Genomic DNA, 22,322 nt, shown 5'->3' on the forward strand with positions numbered 1-22,322 from the left:
TAACAGCATCTCACAGATTTATTAAATTTGCATTTCAGTTAAACAAACTCCTTCGATGTACTAAGGAAGGAAGCAGGAGAAAGAGTTACAGCCTCTAGAAAGCATGAATGCTTGTTACCCCTTCTCCCCCAACTATAAATAAGACAAAAATGTCCCCATAGTACCACAAGGGCTGCTCATGGAACTGCAGTTTATATTCTGGGAATGCAAACGAGTGCAAAGACATTCTAAGGGAATCTCATCTCACACTACTGTGTTCAGCAGCCTTGCTCCATATGACAACTACAGCTGCAGGCTCAAGTAATACAGAATTTGGAGAGGGTTACCCTGCAGTGCTCCTTCCTAGGTTTTTCTACATGGAACAAAAAGCTCAAGTTTTTAAGGACAAATTACAAAATCACAAGGGAAATGACTTCCTTGTCTTTCCATTTAAATTCAGCACATCTCAATTCCCAGGGCAAGCTAGTTAAGGTCAGATTCTGGAGGGGTGAATAATATGTCATAACAGTCAGGAAAGCCACAACAACTGCATAAGGAGACTACCCAATAACCCTAAAATTGTCTGTCTAGATAAGCAAATCAGTGAGGCTTTTGGACACTGCTCCACCCCACATGACACAAGCAATTCTTAAAAAAAAACATTACATGCTTTGCCTTAATGGGTTTTCTGCAACTTTTCTTTCCTCCTCAATAGAGCAACAAAAGAAACCACAGGTACCTCCTCCATAGATGGGGGCGGAAGAATTAATTGTAGATAGAGATTAAAAACAGAAGAGGGAAACAACGAGCTGTGGCAAAAAAAACCCTCCATGCACGTTGTGATTTTTTAGGTGATCTGATATACTCTTCTTTTTATAATGGGGTACAGATGTCATGATTGTAATGTGACATTTATAGGATTTAAAGGGACACCTGCATGACCAGCTCAGTGCACAGATGTCTAAAAACACTTACCCTTATAAGTGGAATGCCTCCGAGAAGGGTATCTCTTGCTGGGCCTTCTTTCAAATGTACTAGTTCTGCGTAATCTCGTCCCGTGTGTTGCTTGATATTCTGTCCTCCCACTTGAAACACAGAAATAAACAAAGTAAACTGCTGCCTTCTGCTGGAAGCTGTACCTGCTCCTTTGTATAAAGATAAATATATTGCTGTTACTTCACTAAATACCTGAATCTGAAGCGTGATCCCAGCCTTATGAAGTCGGATCTACTAGATTTACTATTTGCTGGGGCTCGCAATCTGAAGAAAGCGTGGTGCTCCACCGCACACTTCCACAAATGTTTGCACGTTTTGGCACTGTCTAACCGGAAAACAAATGTGTGCTCTTGCTCTCTGCCCTAAATGCAGAAACAAAAGCTTTGGAAGTTGGCATGCATGATATTAGTTATTGTCCTTGGTAGGAGAAACACAGCCTGGGCCAACAGTATGCTGAGCCTCCCTTGTGTTCTCTCCAGCCTGAGCACACACCACACTTTGTTGGATCAGGCTCAAGTAAGGGAAGGAAGTTACCTGTTCATCATCTTCTACAACCACGAGTGTTAGTTTGCTCTTTTTGAAGTCCATTTTTGTGATTTTAGGCCTAAACACAAGAATCAAAAAAGAACAGAATTAAAATAATATCAAAATAATTTCATTTCTACAACTATTTCACATTTAAGAGTGGTACTTCTAACCAGGCCAATCCACCTTCAGATTTAACCTTCAGATTTTAAACTTTGTAGATTCAATTATAAATTACAAAATACAGTCAAGATCCCATTATGCAAAGAAGAAAGATTTCAGCATTTTAACAAAAAGGAATATAACACAAAAGCAGATTACCAAAAGAATAAGCCTATTTTGTTGGCTCCTTCAAAGATCAATATGCCTGTTGGTGTCAGTCCAAGAGCATATTCACAACCATCTCTTCCCTGCAAGCAAGTACAGAATAAATAATGAATCTGCCATGAGCCCTGTAAATTTTAATAGAGTAGTATTGCAAAATCCATAGGTCTTAAACTAAACAATAAAGTTGCCATTACAGAACAGAAGAATATGCATCTATATTGGGTGCAAAGTGGTATATTTTGGCAATAGGAGGCTGCAGGGTGCCCATTGTGGGAGGAGGCCATGTGCTGCTCAAAGAGGCTCTGAGATCCATGAAGATGGACCCACACCAACACTGCATCCAGGGCAGCCCACACCTCACCTCACCTGTTTAAGAGCAGGCAGTTCCTGCCAGGGGAAGGAGACACAAACAGAAGAAACTGAGGGACACAGGAGAAGGCATGTGGAAAGGGATGCTGTGGGAGCCCAGAGAAGCACCCTTGGGAGGGGTGCTCCAGGTGGGAATGACTTCTGAGGGACCACAGTCCATGGGACAGCCCAGACCATAACAAGGACACTCCTCAGGGACTGACCCACGCCAGGGCAGGGACCTCACACTGATAAAATAAAACATCACATGGATCTTACCTTAACTACATGCATATCTACACCATACATTTCTAGCCATTTAGCTTTGTTCAAGTAGCACAATTCAGCCTGCGCCGGGCTCTTTCCCCTATGAACATAAAATTCATACTTCATGGTAAAAAAAATTTTGCCTGCTTTAAATGCTTTCAGATTCATTCCCCTAACCCTTTTTTTTGAGTCCTCAGTCTTAATGACACTAAATGGTATTTCAAGCTTAGCTTATGTTTTACCCTCTTCCCTCCAAATGAAAATAAAACAGAGGACTGAAAATGCAAAGGTCTAAAATTGCCAATAAGGATGAAAGCTCAGGTAACAAAGCATCACTAAAATGTACCATATTTATGAACAAAATACAGGAAAATGAGTTTGCTACCACCCTGAACATAAAATTTATATTTGAATGAAAGAAGGGGAGAAAGAGAAAGAGATTTATTTCCAACATAAACAGGAAAAAGACCTCGCTCCTTAAATTGTTAAAAAATAATCTAAAGAAAAACCATTAAAAAATTAAAACTCACCCCAACAACCTTCCCTAAATTACTGCCTGCCATTTCTAGGGAAGGAGAGGGCTCAAAGCCTTTTTACAATACTTCTCCACTGACAAGCATAATCCCCATTTCATGTCTGTTGAAAGGATTTGACTTTGGAGAAGAAGAAAACCTGTTGCTAGAGACCCCACTCCCACACAGGTACTCTACCTGCACTCTTTCCATTTCTGAAAAATGTCAAATTCCATTGCTTCAGTCTGGTTTGGTGCAAATCTGAATTCAGACACGAGCTCTGGTGTGTGCTCAGGGTGCTCACACTCTCCCAACTCAGCTGAAATCAATCAATTGAGAAATTAAAAATATAAAGATCTTGAGATGACCAGAAATATTTAATTCCATTATCCCCGAAAAGACAAGGATAGTTTGCAAGCTCCTAAGTGTGTTGCAGAATGCTTTAACACCCCATCCTCCCACTCCCAGCCCCAGTAAATTCAAGCCAGATTTCACAGCAGAAGTCAGATAAATGTATTTGCAGGAGCAGAGTAAGGTTGTGGTACAGAATTCTGACATTCAGGAATGTTATGACTGAACCAACACAACTAAAGCTGCTTCTTGGGGTTTTAAAGCACTTATAGGAAATAAAGTTTCTATTAAAAACAATCATCAATGCATCTTCTGTTTTAGAAGAGGTGACTTTGAAACTTCCCCTCATTGCACACTTTTCCCTAACTATTCCCATTCTATCACACACTTTGTTATTTGTCCCAATTTAGGACAAATTTAGGAGTTATGTTTCTGTTCATGTCAAAACATGAAGGGAATACCTAGTCTCATTAAACCAATGATAAAGCTGTGTGGTTTTTTAATCACAGTGGTGGTGTAATATTCAGATTAATAATTTTAAGGGAAAAAATGCTGAAACATTGACATAATTAAGGTGTCACTTTCTACTTACACGCTTAGGCTCTGGTGTTTTCTAGGAGCAGAATACTTTCCAACTCCACTGAGCTCAGCAGGAGATGCAAGTGCTGAGCTTTTCAGTGACTGTCACCCTTAACTGCCTTGTGTCTGTGACAGCTTTGCCCCTGGAGCCGCTCAGCTGTACTCAGAGGCTGCAGTGTCGCTGCCTCAGGACTGTGTGGCAAGCATCGGTGGGAAATACGCTCTTCAGCAATACCATGTGTCACCTGACAAATGATGGGATTCCCAACCAGGCCTTTGTCAGTCAGCATTCCTTAACTGTTTACTACCCTTCCTACTACTACCAAAATAAAAATAAAAATGAAAAAGCATAGAGGGAAATGAAATCCCTTGAAGAAAACAGTTTTATTCCTTCAGGGCGCTTTTACACTTAACAGCTGCAAAAATTTCAGTCACAGCCAGACTTCAAAAATACTTAACAGGATCCATCAGTAGATAAGAAGATACATTCAAAATCCAATCTGTTGGCTGATAACACCTACTAGGTAGTTTTGAGAACTTGAGCTTTGCTGAAACATTTAGCAGTCCTAAGCATAATAAAGAGATTGAGTTCATTGGTCTTCATTTTTAATTACTGTCTCACACACATTTTTTTCTCTCAACAGTAATCTTCCATAGTGAGTTACAGTATTCTTATCTCTGTTAAAGAAAAGGACATACAGATATCTCAGCTTCGTGGCTGTTTCATCAAAGCTGGAAGCCTATATAACACAGATATTAAGAATTACTGGCACTCCAGTCTCCAGTATACGAGAGGGAGCTACAGCAAAAACACATTAGCAAGGAGGACTTCAAGGGGAGAGAAAAAGGTAAGGATCTGAAGTTTGATGTGTTGCCAACCATCTAGGAAAAATATGGGAGATTTCTCTACTGCTTAAGTGAGAGAGAAGGTGGGAACAAAGGCTGACTGTGCTGTAAAAAGGATGTGTAAGGATGAGAAGAATCATGAGCTTGCAGGACAGAAGACACACAGAGAGGCTCAGCAGCACTAATATTTTGAGATGCAAGGGCACAGCAAAAGACCCATCTCTTCCTTTTTGTCTTCAAAACATGCTTTGGCATGCCCCTTCTTGGCCCTTTTTTGGGGGGGTGGGTGGAAGGTGGGGCAGACATTACATAACACATGCATATACATTATCTATGTTCTTCAGAAAATAACCTGGGGGACATTTTCAAAAGGGTGTTTCCTAGAAAGTTTTTGAAAACTCCAAAAATATATTTATTTTTAAATATATAGCTGATTCTATTATACAGAGGGAAAAAAAGGTTTGCAGTATTCCATGAAGAGGTCTTATGATTAGAACTGAAAATTGGAGATGTGAGAAAATGTTCTCCTTTTCAATATAATTAGCAGCTTCAAAAGTATATCTGGTTAAACACTAAGACCATACAACACTAATGATGCAGTTAAAAACTAACTGTAACAGTGAGAACTCAAGTTTGATGACAACATTTCCACAGATAATCCCTAAGTGAAGCATAATATTACCTACCTGCTTCATATGTTACCCCATACTACAAACCAGTGTTACTTGTTACAGAATTTCTTTCATGGGATTGGCAACGAATCAACAATTTATGTTTGAAAGACGATTCACCAAAAAACAAAAACAACAAAAAAAACCAATGCCAAAAAAACCCAAAACTTGGAAACTGCTATTGGAAACCAAGAACTACTTTTAACAGAAAACTCCCTAAATAAAAAAGAGGCATGTATGAAATGTAAAGCTTATGTAAAGTCTTTGTAAAAAGAATTTTTTTTCAGAGGGCTCAGACTACCAATGCCTGAATAGCAATTCATAACTTTTTCCTCACTCTTAGGAAAAAGGAAAAGGAAAAAGTCTTAGGAGCAAGACTCCATTTTACAAAGAAAATGTAACCACTGAGGAGGGAATAATCAAAATTTGTTTATACTTTTCTGCTTAATTATGTTTCTAGTGTCCAAATGTAGCAAACTTTACACCAAAAATGCTTATTATTATGTATGTCAGCAAAGAGAATGCAAGAGTTGCAATAATGAAATAATTTTGGACAAGTTTATTGCTATGATGTCAAAATAGTGGAAAACTGAAACTGAAAAACAAGACAGCAAAGAATTGTAAAAGTGTGTTCCCACAGACAACATCAAAGAGTATTAGTTTTGGTAGATAGCTGGACACATCATAAACATGATGGACAGCTATTGTATTGCATTTACACAGTAATCACAGGTGTCAGCTGCTACCCAAAATGTTGAGGCATCAACCTATTATTGTTTGCTTGGTCCTCTTTGCTTGGACTGGAGTTTTTATCTGTGGAAATGTAAGCAACAAATCAAATCTGGGCTCCACATTTCCTTCACCTCAACAAGACAAAAGGAGTCTGCCTTGAGCAGTTCTTTGCACACCTGACAATCACAGTTGTGCCAACTGGTGCAGTAAAACAATCCACTGCCTTAAGATTTACACCTGCTGCTGCTTGGAACTGAATTCCCAGTTTTGCCTGTCAAGTCCATCAAGAATCACTGAGTTACTTCCACTGTTGTATTAAACTAAGCAACTCTGCTCAAGCTCTCTGTGTGCCATGGCCCAACCACCAGTGAGACATGAAGAGAATTTTTCATTTCAGTTAATGTTGCTGCTGATATGCTTAAAATGGTCAAGCTCACTGCACTTTCTTTTACAAAAAATGAATTTGATTTAAGCTTCATTACAATTATTTCCTCCCCATCTGCAAAACAAATTACTTGAAATGGAACAAATATTTGTTTATTAACAAATTAACATGCTTGCAGCAACAAAAAACTACATTGCCCTACAATAACGTAATGAAACCCAGTGTACTGGAATTGCTTTTACATAACGAAATCCGTGCTCCTGCCACAGAAGTGACCTTAGTTCTTACCCTCCCATGTAATTCTCTCCTCTCCAGTACCTGCCACTCCCTCCCTCCTGCCCTGTAACCATCTCCTGAGTCACCCACTGTGGAGGCTTCCTCTCCTAGGCACTGTTCAGGCAGCAGGAAGCCCAAATTCACAGGCACCCACCTCCAACTAACTGTGTGAAGGGCCAGCTGGCTCTTCAGGCTCAAGTGGTAACACTTGTGCATGCGCCACAGCTTTTCCCTCAGTAGGGAGCTATTTTGGGTCCTTCTTCCCTGATCAGCCCTGGGTTTCCATGAAACTTTTGTCTAGCCATGCTTTAGAGTCTCCCCCCCAGATCAGGTGTGCTGATATTGGCTAACGTAGTTCAGAAGTTACGAATGGAGGCAAGTCAGGAAAGTGACCTCCCTAAAATTCTTCTCCTGGGGTAAAATAATGGCATTTATGTATGATCAGTGAGAATGCATTAGTACCACAGGAAAAGAAACCAGTAAGTGAGTTTTCTAATAAATTAGGACAAACCACTTTCAAAAGAGAGCATACCTTGAAGACACAGAGCTGCTAGTTCAACAGCAGTTTCGTATGGGCATTTCAATCTTAAAAACAAAACAAAAAAACAAAACTATAAAAACCATGTCTCTTGTCAGTGAATTTCTCTTGCAATAAAGCTAAAAAGGAAGCCTGATACAAAAACTGGAAACATTAACTTCCACAAACTACTAATGCTATGAAACATCTACAATTAATTGTTACTTGTATATGATTATTTGATACAAATGTACCTAAATTGGTACATTCTGATTAGTATTAAACATGATACACTTCACCATAAAACAAGTTTGAACTAACAGAGAAAACACTAAATCAACTAAGGAACTATTTTTGCTTTAACACTGTATTTTAGAATATATGGGTTTGAGGTTTTTTGTTTCTGTAATTAAAAAAAAAAAAAAAAAAGGTGCAGGTATGAATGAATATTGGTCAGAAGACTATAAAAACACAAAGTATTTTTTCAGAGTTGACCTGAACAAAAAGTGTTGCACTTCAACTTTCTCATCCTCTATTTCACCCACCATACTGAAAAAATGCAGCAGGCCCATGTTACATTTTCAAGTCAAAAACCCAGAACAGTTTTCACTTTCTTTAAACATTTCTGTTACCTCATCAATCCATCAAAATTATTACCCATTCTGTTTGTCAGTAATATAGTCATGATACACATAAAGTCCTATATGTCTGTATTCTAATGAAAAACAAAATGACTAGGATGTTAACTATTATCAATTCTTCAAATTACAGCTGCAAGTGTAAAAAGGTACTTACTTCCCTGAAAGAATGTCTTGCCGGAGCTGTAATACAAACAGGTACCTGACAAATAAAAAATTCAGAAAGTCAAAAGTAATTACAGTGGCATCCTTCTAGTTCCACTGGCTGGAAGAATATCCCAATTCATTAAGTAGTAACAGCAATTTGAATAAATTGCTCTTTACAAAAAAAGGCCCTTTGGGATCACACAGGTACACCCTACAAGCTTCAAAGCTCCCACAGTTTTCACTAAAATCAAAGAGAAGAACATTTTTTGTCGACTGGTTGTGTTCAGGACATTGTCCAAAGTCTTGCTGTTTAGGATGTGCTCTGTCTGAGCATACACCACAGCAACCTAAATTTTAGTAACACTCCAGTGTTCTCCTAAACTTGGGTCTTACCTAATTCAGGCAGGAATTGAACTACAGTATCTAGAAACAAAACACAGATAAAGGCATGTAGGCTTCAGGGCTGCCTTCTCAAACACAAATACAGAACATGGAAAAAGTCCAAATTGGGCAAAAGGAAAGCTTCATACCAAAATGTCACTTAAAAATAGCAAAGTTCTGAATAGAAGAATTCCATAGAGCTCACACAGTTATTTAATACACCAAGTAGGAATTTACAGCCTTCACACTGCTGTAGTATTTTAAGCTGTTGCTTTGCTAATCTTCACTTGTGGGCATGCTTCACTGACACCACTCAGAGCTGGGCTCTGAGGCATGCACAAGTGCCCTGGGTCATGCAAGGGGTGTGTAGAGGACAGGAAGGCAGAGGCAGGCTCTGCGCTGCTCTGGACACTGTGGGGTGAGGCTTGCAAAGATGAATGACTCGAGAGAAGAAAGCATGAAGCACTCCTGAGAGCCCAGTAAATGCAAACACAGACCTCTCCTGGCTTTACAAAGAATGGGTAAAGTGGGTTTTTTTTCATCACAGAGGATGTGCAGTGAACGTGGTGAAGGACAAACGGTTGGAATCAGACAGGGAAACAGAAATGGAAAGGAAGATTAAGATTTCTCATGATAACACTAGAGCAGAATCACATTTATCCATGTTAGCTCTTTGGTACATCTCTGATTCACATACTTGGCTAATACCTGACTGCCAATCAAATCTGAGTATTTGCATGTGTAGATTAAGGGTAGACAAGTATACATCCTGTTCTTATTGATAGCCCAGATGATTCACAATCCCACGAACTCTTCTAAACTTGCAAGAAGACTCTGGGCAGTGCACCTATCAGTTTCAGGGGGCTTGTGCAGTGCTGCAGCCCCGCTGTGGTGGGTATGGCTTACCCTTCTTCCTTTTCTGTGCACAGGCTGACAAACACTGGCATCTCAATTGTTGCTACTCCAAATCAGCAAGATAACTTGGAAAATTCTCCACAACACAAAGTACAGCACATTCCTCTGTTTTTCTTCTAACTAAACTAACTGATCAGGTTGCACACAAGTGACAGATGATGTCTTCCAAAATGAACTGTATTTCAACTGTGTTATTAAACCAAAAAAAAAAAAAAGAGCAGGTGAAGGGTATTAATGCTTCCAAATAATGTGTTAATTATGAGAATATGATGTTTGTAGCTTCAGTAGATATTGAAGTCTACTAGAAAGCAGATCTCCAGAAGGAATTTTGAACACCTGGAAAGTTCACAGTTGCTGTTAAGGATGATTTTTCTTCTACTTGGAATGATTTTAAGTATACAGTTATTAATCTTCACTTTTTACTCAACATGCTACATGGAAAATATGGTCCAACTAGCATAAATACTCTTAAAAAAAATCTCCATAAATCAAAGAATTAAAAATTTACCAACTATAAAATTCTTAAATTCAAAATTACTTCCCCCCCACCCCCCCAAAAAAAAGGCGCCCCAATTTTTCTTACACAGTTTCACAGTGGTCTCCTGTCAAGCTTATAATTAAAAGAAATTGTTCACAACACTGAATATTTAGCTGACTAAAGTGTTTTTCTAATTAAAATAGTCTTCTGAAATGTCACCTTTCAACAATAATTAGATCACAAGGCATCAGAGTTTAATACTTTCAGACAAAATGTCTTACTTGATCACAGCAATGATCACATAGCTCAGAAACCCAATTTCACTGTGACTAGGATCATATGCTTCAGAGCATTAAGCAAGAAATCTTGTGGTAGACAGTAATGCCATAATTTGACCACAGGGGAAATGTAATACTTATCAGACATGCACCCTGATGTATGAAGACTTACATCAATTTCCAGAAAACAAATATTATTCCCACTAATTTAACTGCATTTTCTCATTAGAGATGTCCATAAATCATCCAGATTTTTGGATTCTCTTAAGATCTCATACTTAGCTACATAAGTAGCAGGGATTTCTATAAGTTAATTATACATTCTATAGGAATATGCCTTTTTATTGAATTATCACTGCTGTACTAAATTGATAACAGATATTGAAGACCCATGTCTCTATCATGAGGTGGTGACAATTAGACCTTTAATCTCGTCACAGGCAGTGAAAAACCCCATGGTCGGCACAGCAGACAGCGAGGGAGACAGGAATCATCTGCTTGCAGGCGTAAGTTTAATGTAAACATCACATGCACATGAACTACAACAATCAACCATCTTTAAACACCTTAGGCTGATTAGAAGTACACTGATTATTGCCAAGCAAATTAGAAGACACAGGAAGAGCCCTACGGTGAGAGGCAGAACAAAAGAAAAGATAAAATAACATTAAGATAGATGACTACTATACAGAAAAGTCACAAAGTAAGCAGATACAAAAGATAAGTAAACCCTTTCCTACAGCTGCTCCTTTCCCAGCTTTCAGAATATCCTCTGAACCAAGGTGCTATGGATCCAACAAGGTACAGGTCCACAGAAAGAGCCCAGCAGACTGAAATGAAAGACTTTCAGATATTTGTAGAGTGACTTTATACAATGCCAGCTTTTGCTTCACAGAGAACCACGGGAAGCAGAAGTGATTCAATCAACTCTCATCCCAGAGCTCAAACTGGCTATTCCCACAATTCTCTACCCTTGGTATCATTATTAAATCACCCCCAAGTCTCGGGGCAGGAGGAACAAAGCAGGGCACTGGCATTTTAGCTGGACATAATGGAAACCCCTCTCAGAGGATGGCAGCTATCACGAGCAGGTGTCTCCCAGCTGCAGCTTTCCCCACCCCACTCTGCCTTTCTTTGCCTACTTCAGAGTACCAGAACACAGCATCTCCTGCACACCAACACGCTTGGAGAAACCCATGAATGCTTTCTGGCAGCAAATAAAAAACATGATGTTTCTCTGATAGCAGGAAAACACCTAAGAAGGCAGACAAAATGAGCACCCTTATGTGTTAAATGCCGTCAGCCACGCACAGCTCCTACCTTGTAAACTCTTCGTGAAGGTTGTTCGGTTCTGACGAGTAGTACTTAATTCGAAAATGCAACGTGTACGGAGGTCCAACTGCACATGCAGAGATTTTAAATGGGAAAAAAGGTTTATACTCCTTGCAGTCTTGCCAAGGCAAAACAGTGTCCACACCACCCCACAACCCAAGAAACTCCAAATTAGTTACATTTTTCAGATTTGTCAGAGAAAATATTTCATGTTTTTTTAAATTTAAAAATGCATGCAATAAACAAAAAATATAAATGATTACCATAGTTTTTGATACTCATGAATTCAAATTTATCAAGACAATAGTCCATTTGGCAAACACATTTTTTGTCCAAAGAGGGGTGCCTCACAGCACACTGTGAATGACAGCAAATTCTAGGTATACTCCCTATTGCTGGACCCAGGGGGAAATGGAAGGAAGAGGGAAGGAGAGGGTGATGCTCCTTCTTACCAGGCACAAACACTGCTCCAAAAAAAAACACCTACCCAATAGATCAGCTTTCAATTCAATTTTCAGCAAAGTAATTTGAAAAGGTAAGATAAATAGAAAACTGCTAGAGAGAACTCTGGAAGGCACCCATGAATACAGAAAGCTAAAAAATTCCATGGGGTTTCAAGAATTGTATTTCCTAAAGTCAGAAGGTGAATGCTACATTGGACTTCCCATGTAACATAGATAATAGGAAGTTATCCAGCTACCATGAAACTGTGACCAATGCATCCCTATCTGCCTAATCCTCATCTTCAGACCAGCTGCCTGCTGATGTATTAATTGATGGAAAAATTACTTTTCCTCACTTTTCTAAGGTCTTCTGTAACACCACATCAACAAGCAAACATATGTCTATTAATGATCCCTCTACTAAATGATATGCAGCTAAAAGTCAAATAATTAGAGCTTTGATTCCGTCTCCATTGCAGCTCCTGTAAGTCAGGTTACAGCACCCCGAGCTCACAGCTCAGCACCACTGGTGAGGTCTGCAAAGGTGAGATAATGACTTGGAAAAGACAGCAGTGAGCAACATCCATCATGAAAGAGGAACTCTTCACAAAGCATCTGCTGAATTCAAGGCAAAGGAAAGTAACCTGTTGTGAGACAGACCTTTACAACACCCAACAAACTGCTTCTCCTCTCAGACCCAGGACTGGCCAAATTATTTTTAAAACAGGCCCTTCACTCATTAAAAACAGACAAAAACATGCAACTAAATTGGCTGAAGGTGTTGCAGAATCACCGATTTTCCAGGACAAGGCTATTAGAGAAAGTGCAGCTGCAAATCAGCTAGTCACCTAAGGTAAAGCAGTCTGTGGTGTGATGAAAAGGGAAGAGAAAACCAAACAGCAAAAACCTTATCCATAGCAGCTATCTTCACCTGGATTCTAGCATGTGACACCCACACACCATGACATGACAGCAAACTATCCTAAAGGCCTTTGAAGAACTCCACTGGTAACAAAAATCATCTAGATACTTGGGTACTCATCAAAATGAAAGGCAAAGCACCACTGAAGCAATCAAGATCTATTTCTGTGAAGTCCTCCAAGGCAATCGACAATTTTCTTGAAAAACACATTTTAATCTCACAGAAGCCATGTCTTCATGGCCCATAACTGTTGCCAGCTGCAGCATCATAACAAAACATGTCAATGCCAATGGCTGTACTGTACTCAAGCCTGCAACCAGATTATGAAAAATCCAGGAGCTACTTCCCTGCCCTAGACAATTTTCACAGAATCCACCTACCCCTCCATCCAAAACTACCTTTGATGAAACAGCAGCTATTTCAAAACTACGTTTGACAAAACAGCAGGTATTTCTGCTAATTTAACTCCTAAAATAATAATAATCTAAAAAAAACCCAAAAAAAAAACAAACAAAAAAAAAACCCCAAAAACAAACAAACAAAAAAGTTAACAAGTACACAATGAAGTATTTTCCATTCACTCTCTGAAAGAAATTGCAGGATATCTGTTGTGGATCAGAAGCAGTTACAGGAACCGCGATCTGTGTCCAGGCAACCCAATTTCACAGATCAGACTGAAATTACCTGGCAACCTACTCTGCCTTAGACAAACAGCAAAGGTTTAACAAAGGGCTTCTGAAGGCTGGGCTACTGCTTAATAAGTGCTCTTGCCTTTAGATATAATATAGTCAGCCAATTACCCATTAAATTAAAACTATTTTCTAAGGAATATTTATTCCATTAAAGGCCATATTTAAACATTCTCTATCAGGTTCTAATACACTAAATTCAAATTCTTTAGGAAGTAACAAAATAAACAGGCAGAGACACAGTACTTACTTTTTATTTGCTTCTTAATGAATTTTGAATGGTCCAACCAGTGCTAAAAAAAAGAAAATCCACACTTAGAAGCAGTTCCATTTCAAGATTTTTTGACTCCATTAACTGATTACAATAAAATTTAACAGAGGAAAATCTCTTATAAGAAAATATTGCCATATTTATTTTCTAAACTTCTGCATATTGGTGAAAGCGTTTATTGGCACGTTTAATAACTTCCCTTCTTCCACATGAGAAAGCTTGATTTTTAAATTCTCATCAGTACTGCCAGGGAAGCCACTCTTCCACAGAAGGAGCTTCAAAATACAAGGCCACAAAGCAGTGGTGCGTAAGGAAGGCGCCCTTTCTCCCCAGACCCCTGAGTTTTAGCCTCCTTTGAACCTCTGTTTGATGGAGACCCTCCAGAGCCTGTACCATCCTGCCGTCCACTGCCTCATAGCCAAGTTTTTTCAAGGTAAGGAAAGAGACTTAACCCCACTAAAATCATTTGGGAAACACTGATGTATAATCCACCCCTTCCTTTTTAAATTAACTCAGCAGATCTGGAATAGTGCAACAATGATGACAAAAACATGATTCCCGGCAAAGTTTACACACCCTCTTGTCAGTGTAAGTTGCATCTACAGAAAGGCAGCAATAAACACAAGCTGGTGTAAATTTAGCTTAAATCTTTTACAGTCTCTGCTCAATGTCCTACAGAAGGCTGCAATCTTATTTGAATCACCTCCATGTAAATGCTTCTGTCATACAAAGTGGAAAGAGAGTTTTGGATTTCTTTGAAATAAGTGGTTTTCTACCTTTAAATCTATTTTAAAATTATAAACTAGGTACTGTGAAACAAAATCTCAGGAATAAAACCCTCTTCCTTCTTGCTCTTAAATAATTAATGTTTTCAGAAAAAGGATAACCTTTCAATGACTACTTATTGTTACACCACCACTATGCTACTATGGCTGAATAAATGTGCAGAATTATTTGTTGTCTAGTAATACTGGTATTTATTTACTGTGTTCTAAACCAAGGCAAAAATTTATCACAGATGCGTACAGATCAAAAGTCTGACAGCTTACGACCCTTAAGGTAAATAAATCTCACAAGAGGGAGAAAGAGAAATGGAACAATGACTCTGAAGGTGATTTTATTTGCAGGAGACTTGCAAGACTCCCTTAGGTGAGGCTGCCAAGAAATCAATTCTTGTAATCCCTAATCTGGTAGAAATCTCTACCAGAATGGAAATAAAACATTACAGCTCATATAAACACATTCCTTAGAGTTGCAAGTAATTCACTTTGTCTCTATTTTGCTCTCTTATGAAAAATTACGGCTTTGTGAAATCTCAAATTTTTGAGAAAGAAAAAAAAATCAACATTTGCCTTTTTTTTTAACTGAAATTATATAAGTCTGTTACTTTCATAGCTCCAGGGCAGATAAATTTTTTAGTCTTCAAATACCTAGCTATGAAAATGTCTTTCTATTCAATATTTATTTTGGCTAAAGAAAAGCCCCTCAAAGACAAATATAATTAATGCATTAAAAGAAAAGTTTAGCTTCATGAAAACAGCATCTATAATACATGCCAAAAACTCCTGTTAGTACCATGTTCTGGAACAAGCACTGAACAACCTGAACTGTAATAATTCCAATGAAAAAACAGCTGATAGTCCCTTTTCTTGGCATGTGGTCTTTAAGGTACATTAAAGCTCAAATAAGAGTAAGTTTCAAACTGATTATTTGCAAGTGCAAATGCTTCAAATAATGACTAAAAAAATACTTAAAAAGACTCCAGGAACTACTTGTGCAGGCCATTAACTGAGACTACAGCTTAGGAAGCCATCATCACTCTCTGTACCTAAGCAGGCAGAGGCAGACGGCTCCACAAGATAAAGCACAGCAAGCATTAAAGTCACCTCTCTTCAGAAGCAACAGCAAGCTGCTGTTTTACCCCCATCCTGCACTACACATTAAGTGTGTGATGTGCCACCACACAGATCATAAATACTTGACAGAGGTAGGGCATGGACTGGCAGTATTATTGGCCCAGAGCTCCCAGACCTGGAAGTCTTCATGCAGATTTATGAACCAACTCCAATTTCAGAGTCAGATATTTTGTGCAATTTCTGTGAAAATCAGGCTGAATTTTAACACTTTGCCTCAGATAATGTCAGAGGGCTTCTTCACACTGTGTACCACACCAGCCTTCCAAATGTCCCTCTCAGCTGAAAAAAAATCAAAGCATTCTAGCTAAAGCCTAAAATAGGTTTGGGCTTGGCTACATACTGCTTGCTGACTCAATTAGAGGGAAGTGAAAGCAATGAATTCGGAAATCTCACTAGGAAGCTGAATAAAACCAGAGTAGCCTTGCTCTTCTCTCAGCACCTAAGACTGTATCTCTGCCTGTTCTGTGCTCTGGCTAAATGAACATACATAATTTCAGGATCTGGACTCACCAAAGAAACTTAACCATGGATCTCACAGTGTAGGACCAAGATGACCAGACTCATTTCAACCATACCCCCCAAAACAAACTCATTCTCCCCCCCCCCCATAATCTCTGTATCCTGCTTGGACTCAGAAATATCAGTGCAGAACAAGGAGGAGGAGGAAAGGGATTAATTGCTTTAGGACTGTGTTATGACAGGAAGACAGTGTCTAGGCTGCTTTTCTTATTTTAAGGGAAGAAAAACCCAAACCTGATCAACTGAACCTGATTACTGCAGGTAATCAGAATTCTATGATTATGCTAGAACAGAACAAGTAGTTCAGCTGGAAGGGAACCTACAGTGACCATCTAGCTCCACTGCCTGACCACTTCATGTTAAGGGCATTGTCCAAACATCTCTTAAGACGGACAGGCTTGGGACATCAATTACTCTAGGAAGTCTGTTCCAGTGTTTGACAACCCTCTTGGTAAAGAAATGCTTCCCGATGTCCAGTCTGAACCTCCCATGATCCAGTTTTGAACCATTCCCATGCATCCTTTCCATGGATTCCAGGGAGGAGAGCTCAGCACCTCCCTCTCCACTTTCCATGATCAGCTGCAGAGACCACTGTGGTCCCTCTTTTAATTTTGTCAGGTAAACTGGAAGGTCAAATGCTAGATTAATTTCCATTTATTCCTCTTTAATCTCAGCAAAATTTCTTTGCTCTATCAAATGAATAATGCTTCCTATGGTATTAACTGACATAACACAGTAGCCATTGACTGGGATTCATGTCTTGAAAACAAACACCAATCAATTCCACATGAAAGAAGCACCATTTAAAAAAACTAATTTCTTAAAATACTGGAAGCATGTATTTATCTCAGCACGGTCTCCTGTTGATCATTCACTTTATTGAAGAGGAAAAAGTAAGTAGCTCAGCATTTCCTAATGGTGCTAGCCAATATTTTCTCAAAATAGATATACAGCATAGGAAGGATATATTTGTGTCGAGATACAGCAGATAAACTACAGCTGCTAAAGCAGTCAGCTTATATAGACCACGTGAGTGCCAAATGAAAGGAGAATTTCCACAACCTGACACAATCCCATCACACACCCGAGCTTTGTAAATTCTACCACCTCTCTAGTTGCTTCCTAAAAGAATGAAAATTCCTTGTCTTGGTTTATACTGCCCTCAAATGTGACCTGAAAAGGCAAAAAAAATTGCATTTGACCCTTTTTGGTTGGCTTTCTTTGCTAGTTTAAAATGCATGAAGAACATGTTGAATAGACTTCCTCCTCATGCTTATTTATATATTTAACTATCAGCAAGAGGAAGCCCATTTTTACTGATAGTTTTATTTGTCCTCTGAAAAATATTAGTTGAAAGCATTCTCAAGTCATGCTGGAGGTACAAGAGAGAGAATTATGCTCAATGATCAAGTTCATAAAAGAAGGTGTGCTAAACAAAAGCTGGCACCTTTAAAACCAAAAGTCAATTATCCCTTCAACTGTCTTCTTGCTTTCTGGTTTCCTAGGCACCTGAATCCTACTAAGCTGCCTGCCATTACTCACGCAACCTTCTAAAGCAGAGAAGTTAAATATGCATGTATCACATGCAGAAAAGAAACACCAAAAAATCAAGCCAATAAAAATTCTACCCACAAAACCACAGTTTGGGGATTTCTCTACATTTACAGATTTAAAAGGGAACAAGGGAGCAAAAGCCCTCTTTTCTTTTGCAGGTCACCTTTCAACATTATTATGATAATAACAGAAAACCAAATGAGAACTGGGGTCGTGTAGAAACTCAGGGAGTACACAAACATACACTTAGAAACAAGATAATCTCCCAAGAGCTTACAACGTGAAACAACGAGGTATTGTTCTTGTGTTTCTCTAATCCCTCCTAGAAAGTTATGCTCCTCTTGAAAATGAAGGCTCGCCTGACAGGTGACTTCAGCTGCCTCCTGAAAGGCTGTAGAGAAGATGATTGACACCTCTCAGAGGTATTCCATGGCAGACGGATGAGTGGCACCAGACTCAGGAGAGATCCCAGCTAGACAGGAAGACTGTCATCCATGAGGCTGTTCAGACAAAGCACAGGTGCCCAGAGGGATTGTGGAGCCACTGTCCTTGAGGGTATCCAACATGCTTGCACAGTGGGACAGAACCACATCAACACCACTGGAGAACCAACCTGATCCAGGTGCAAAATTTTATCAGTTTTCAAAGTTATCCCTGGCCTGAACAAGGGAGACCAGCTGCCCCCTTCAACTGACACCATTCTGCAGCTCCCATGCCAAGTTCTCTTTGCCCTGTGAAGAAGAGCTGCCACCTTCCACAAGTCAGACACAGTGGGATAGTGCAGGCAATGCAGGGTGCAAACAGAGCTGTCCAGCAGCAGAAGGGCAGATGGAGCTGTGATAAAGCTCCAGATTGTGATCTTAGGAAGTACAAGGCCACAGAGATACTAATTCCAGAGCGATGAGGGCACTTGTAGGCCTTAAGGGTCTTTACCAGCCCTGAGACCTCCACATATTGAGTGGCATTCATGGAAGCCTGGTCTGTCCCAGTCTGAGTCAGCACAGAGCCATCTCAGAAACATCCTGATAAATAATGTGGTTCAACTGCAGACCAGAGAAACTAACCAAGAATAACAGAGAGATGTAAGGACATCCTTCAAGACCATTAGCCTATCCTAATTAATATCCATGTGATAAGCAAATAATATTTTGCTTTGCAGACTTGACAGAAGTAAAACACAGAATTATATTAAAATATATATAAAAAAACTTTCCTGGTCTAGTATATTTCTCATTAGATTTACTTTACAGACAATGAGAGCAGATACCACTCCAGATCAATTCTAGCAATTTACTTTTAATTTTGATGCCTACGTCCAAACATTTAAAAATAAACTGAAGGGATTTGCAACAAGTAGGCAACAAACCTGACTGTATCAGTGGAAGAAAACTGAGAAATCACTTCATCTTATGCTCCAACCACACACAAAGACAAAAGAAACCAGGACAGACGGTTTGCTGTCCCAGAGAGAATTCTTTACACTCTGCAGAGAGGTGCAGAAGCATCACTGACAGACAGCACAACAACCACCTGCCCTGTATGCCTGCTTCTCAGAAAAATGTCCTCCCAAAACAGCAGGTGCTACTGGAAGACTAAAGACTGGAATTTGTTAGTGTTTTGGAGTCTTCCACCATGTGTTCACAAACCACAATGCAGACGTGGACAGCAACAGATGGGAAGTGTTCCACATTCACCAGGTGCTCTGCATCGCTGTGTAGTCAGCCACACTGCCTGTGTCCAGTTACTGAACTGGCATTCCTACCACTGCCACTATTAGAAACTGAAGCATTGAGTGCTACAGGATGTTCTACAGCTTTTGGGACCCTCCATCTGTGACTGGTATTTTTTGCTGTTGGCTACAATCCACAGACACACGTCCTGCAACCACCACAGTCCCAAAGTTCTCATCATCCAGAGGAAGAAGAGAGTCAGGGAAGGGAAACTGAGTCACAGAAGAATGTCACAGCTTATTCATGGAGAACATAGTATGTTTCTAACAGTAGCAGAAAAGGAAACACTTAGAATTATCAAAATATTTACAGCAGTCTCCCTTCTTTCCCATATCCAGTATATTGAAAAAAAGGCTTGTCCCTATTTTCTTCTGCTTCATGAACACTTATTAAAGTATAAAGAAGTACAAAGAAAAAAGACTCCCAGATAGCACACTATGAGGCTAATTGACTGGTTTGAACTGCTCATTTTTCCCCATCCCTCACATCTTGAGAAGTCACAGCAGTAATATTAAAAGCAGCAGCTGGAAAAACCCGATCAATGAGCCCTTAAAAGAAAATTCAGATAGATACAGCAGAGGCAGTCATAATGAACCAAGGCCCTACAAGTCCCTGACCCTGCTGAAACATCCAGGAATCTAGTTCTTGATGTGTCGAGGAAACAAAGGTACTTACATTATTTGTTTTCCAGCTTGCTTCCTACCTGTCCCCTATCACTGCTGAAATCCTTTGTCATGAATCACACATGGTCCTGACTCAGAAAAACCTGGTCAGAAGGCAGCCTTTCATAGGGGTGAGGATCTCAATGTCAGAATCACTGCATCCTGACACGCTGCTGCTGGTCAGGCCCACTCTGGGCAACACAGTTTTGGCCATGTTTTTTCCCTCTTGGTTTTTTTACTTGGAGCAATTGCTTTCATGAAAGCCTATTTCACTTCTACACATCCTTCTCCATGTCCTCTTTCCACTGTCTCCTCACCTCTTGCATCAAAACCCAATTTAGAAATTGGTCAATACTGAGAAGTTCAGATGCAAACATGGTTTACCAGGACAATTCACTGCAGGCTGGTCCTGCCACTCATCTTCCCAGGAAACCCTGGTCCCCACCATAGCCATGGGCAGCACCGGCAGGAGGCACAGGGTGTCCTCACACATCAGTCTTGCTGTACACACAGTGTAAATCCAGTGCTTCCCAATGTGCCAGATACACTGGCTGCAACCACATATCCTCAAAATGGTCCAACTGGCTGCAGAGCACAGCTGGGAAAGGCTGTTCCATATGGACCTTCTTTAGGGGTCTTTGTGACATTAGAGATCACACATAAAGGACTTAAATGACTCAGAGGATCACTGAAAGAGACACATGTCAGAAAAGGGACATTTTAATTCTTTTGCTTCCATCCATTCCCACAGATGACAGCAACTCATTTGCACAAACTAAAAAAAAAAATAGAGAAGTCAAAAATTTTTCTTAAAAATTCTTCCCTCTCAATTACTCTGTAATTGTTCTTGCGAAGAGAAACAAAATCATGATGAAAACAAGCAAATTCCAAGCTAATAAACGTGGGCAATCCTTCAGTTATGAATTCTTGTAAAACACAGGAGAGGCTGGGAGGGTATCCATGCTTTGGCACCACAGGACAGAAAACTGGAACAAAGAATGTAACTATAGAAATGGAGATATCTAAGTCTTAAGAGACTCTCTAAAATACAAAGCTCAAATGAGCTGCTAACCACAAAAAGCCTTTTTTTAGTAAGATGATTTAGAATAAGAGACAAAGAAAGGACACTCCTGGATTGAAAATGGATAAACATCAGCTACCAATGGCCAAAAATAAGTGTGAATAACCCAAACCAACCATCGAAAACATTGCATGCACCCAGTTCCTACAAAGATCAATTAAATACTTCCTCGTGGCAACTGAGCTTCAATAGGTCCCAAGATGTTATTATTGCTATTCCCAACCTCAGCTGAAGTTTTCAAGGCCTCCTGCTTCACTAAAAAACACATACTGTAGTAAAAGTAACTGAAAACCCAATAAGCTTTGCATTTTCTCTAAACCACTGCAGAGACCTCCTACATCAGAGTGACAGCCTTCAATCACCTCAAACACTACATCTCTGTTGAAGTTCTGTAACAGCTAGAATAAGAAATTATTTTCTTGTATTAGAATATTTCTAGAGTTAATGGCAAGTAACTCAAAATACAACAGTACATTAAGATTTGTTTTAAAATAAACTATTAGATGTTTATCTACATCCTTCTGTCCTTCTGCATCCTTCTACATTCTTCTGATGGATATCTTCAAAGAGCACAAGGTACAAAGTAATGCAGAGTTCACTGAATAGTCATTACAGTATTTTCTGCATTACTGCTGACATCTTGCTTTTTACAGCTTTATGGGGGGGTTGTATTAAAAATAAGCTGTTCAAACAATTAACATTTTTTCTCTTTCAAAGCAGATAAACTCTAATCATGATTTTGTTTTCTAAATCACAGCTATCAACACTGCTTGTCCCAACTCTTCGGCAAAGTTACAGGACTGCAGGAAACACAGTGCACTCAAAAGCTGCTGGCCTTGGAGCACACAGAAGTAATCTCCACTATTCAGAGACTATTTTGTGCTCCCTTACTTGTAATGGTGGCTTAAACATGTTTAGCCCTTAACAATACATACTAAAGACAAAGGCTTAGAGCCTCAAAGGGGTTTACACAACTTTAATCTCCCAGTCCCCCACTTGGCATTGTGTGTCTGGGCTGGCACTAAGCAGAAGCCCATGGAGGCTATGCATTAATT

At 39.5% G+C, this 22,322-nt stretch overlaps 1 protein-coding gene across 2 annotated transcripts in view; it reads right to left on the reverse strand.

Moving 5' to 3' along the window:
* EPB41L4B (erythrocyte membrane protein band 4.1 like 4B) overlaps positions 1–22,322 on the reverse strand; it is a 169,248-nt gene that overhangs the window by 92,853 nt on the left and 54,073 nt on the right. For both annotated transcript variants that reach the window (XM_041408113.1, XM_041408114.1), the window contains exons 3-12: positions 13,785–13,827; positions 11,469–11,547; positions 8,107–8,151; positions 7,327–7,379; positions 3,153–3,273; positions 2,455–2,542; positions 1,822–1,910; positions 1,510–1,579; positions 1,168–1,337; positions 955–1,064 (exon numbers count right to left, since the gene is read on the reverse strand). In XM_041408113.1, coding sequence (XP_041264047.1) covers positions 955–1,064; positions 1,168–1,337; positions 1,510–1,579; positions 1,822–1,910; positions 2,455–2,542; positions 3,153–3,273; positions 7,327–7,379; positions 8,107–8,151; positions 11,469–11,547; positions 13,785–13,827 — 868 coding nt within the window. The remainder of the gene's footprint in view (positions 1–954; positions 1,065–1,167; positions 1,338–1,509; positions 1,580–1,821; positions 1,911–2,454; positions 2,543–3,152; positions 3,274–7,326; positions 7,380–8,106; positions 8,152–11,468; positions 11,548–13,784; positions 13,828–22,322) is intronic.

Source organism: Onychostruthus taczanowskii, unplaced genomic scaffold (genome assembly GCF_017590055.1).
Source record: "Onychostruthus taczanowskii isolate IOZ18803 unplaced genomic scaffold, ASM1759005v1 scaffold29, whole genome shotgun sequence".
NCBI lineage: Eukaryota > Metazoa > Chordata > Aves > Passeriformes > Passeridae > Onychostruthus > Onychostruthus taczanowskii.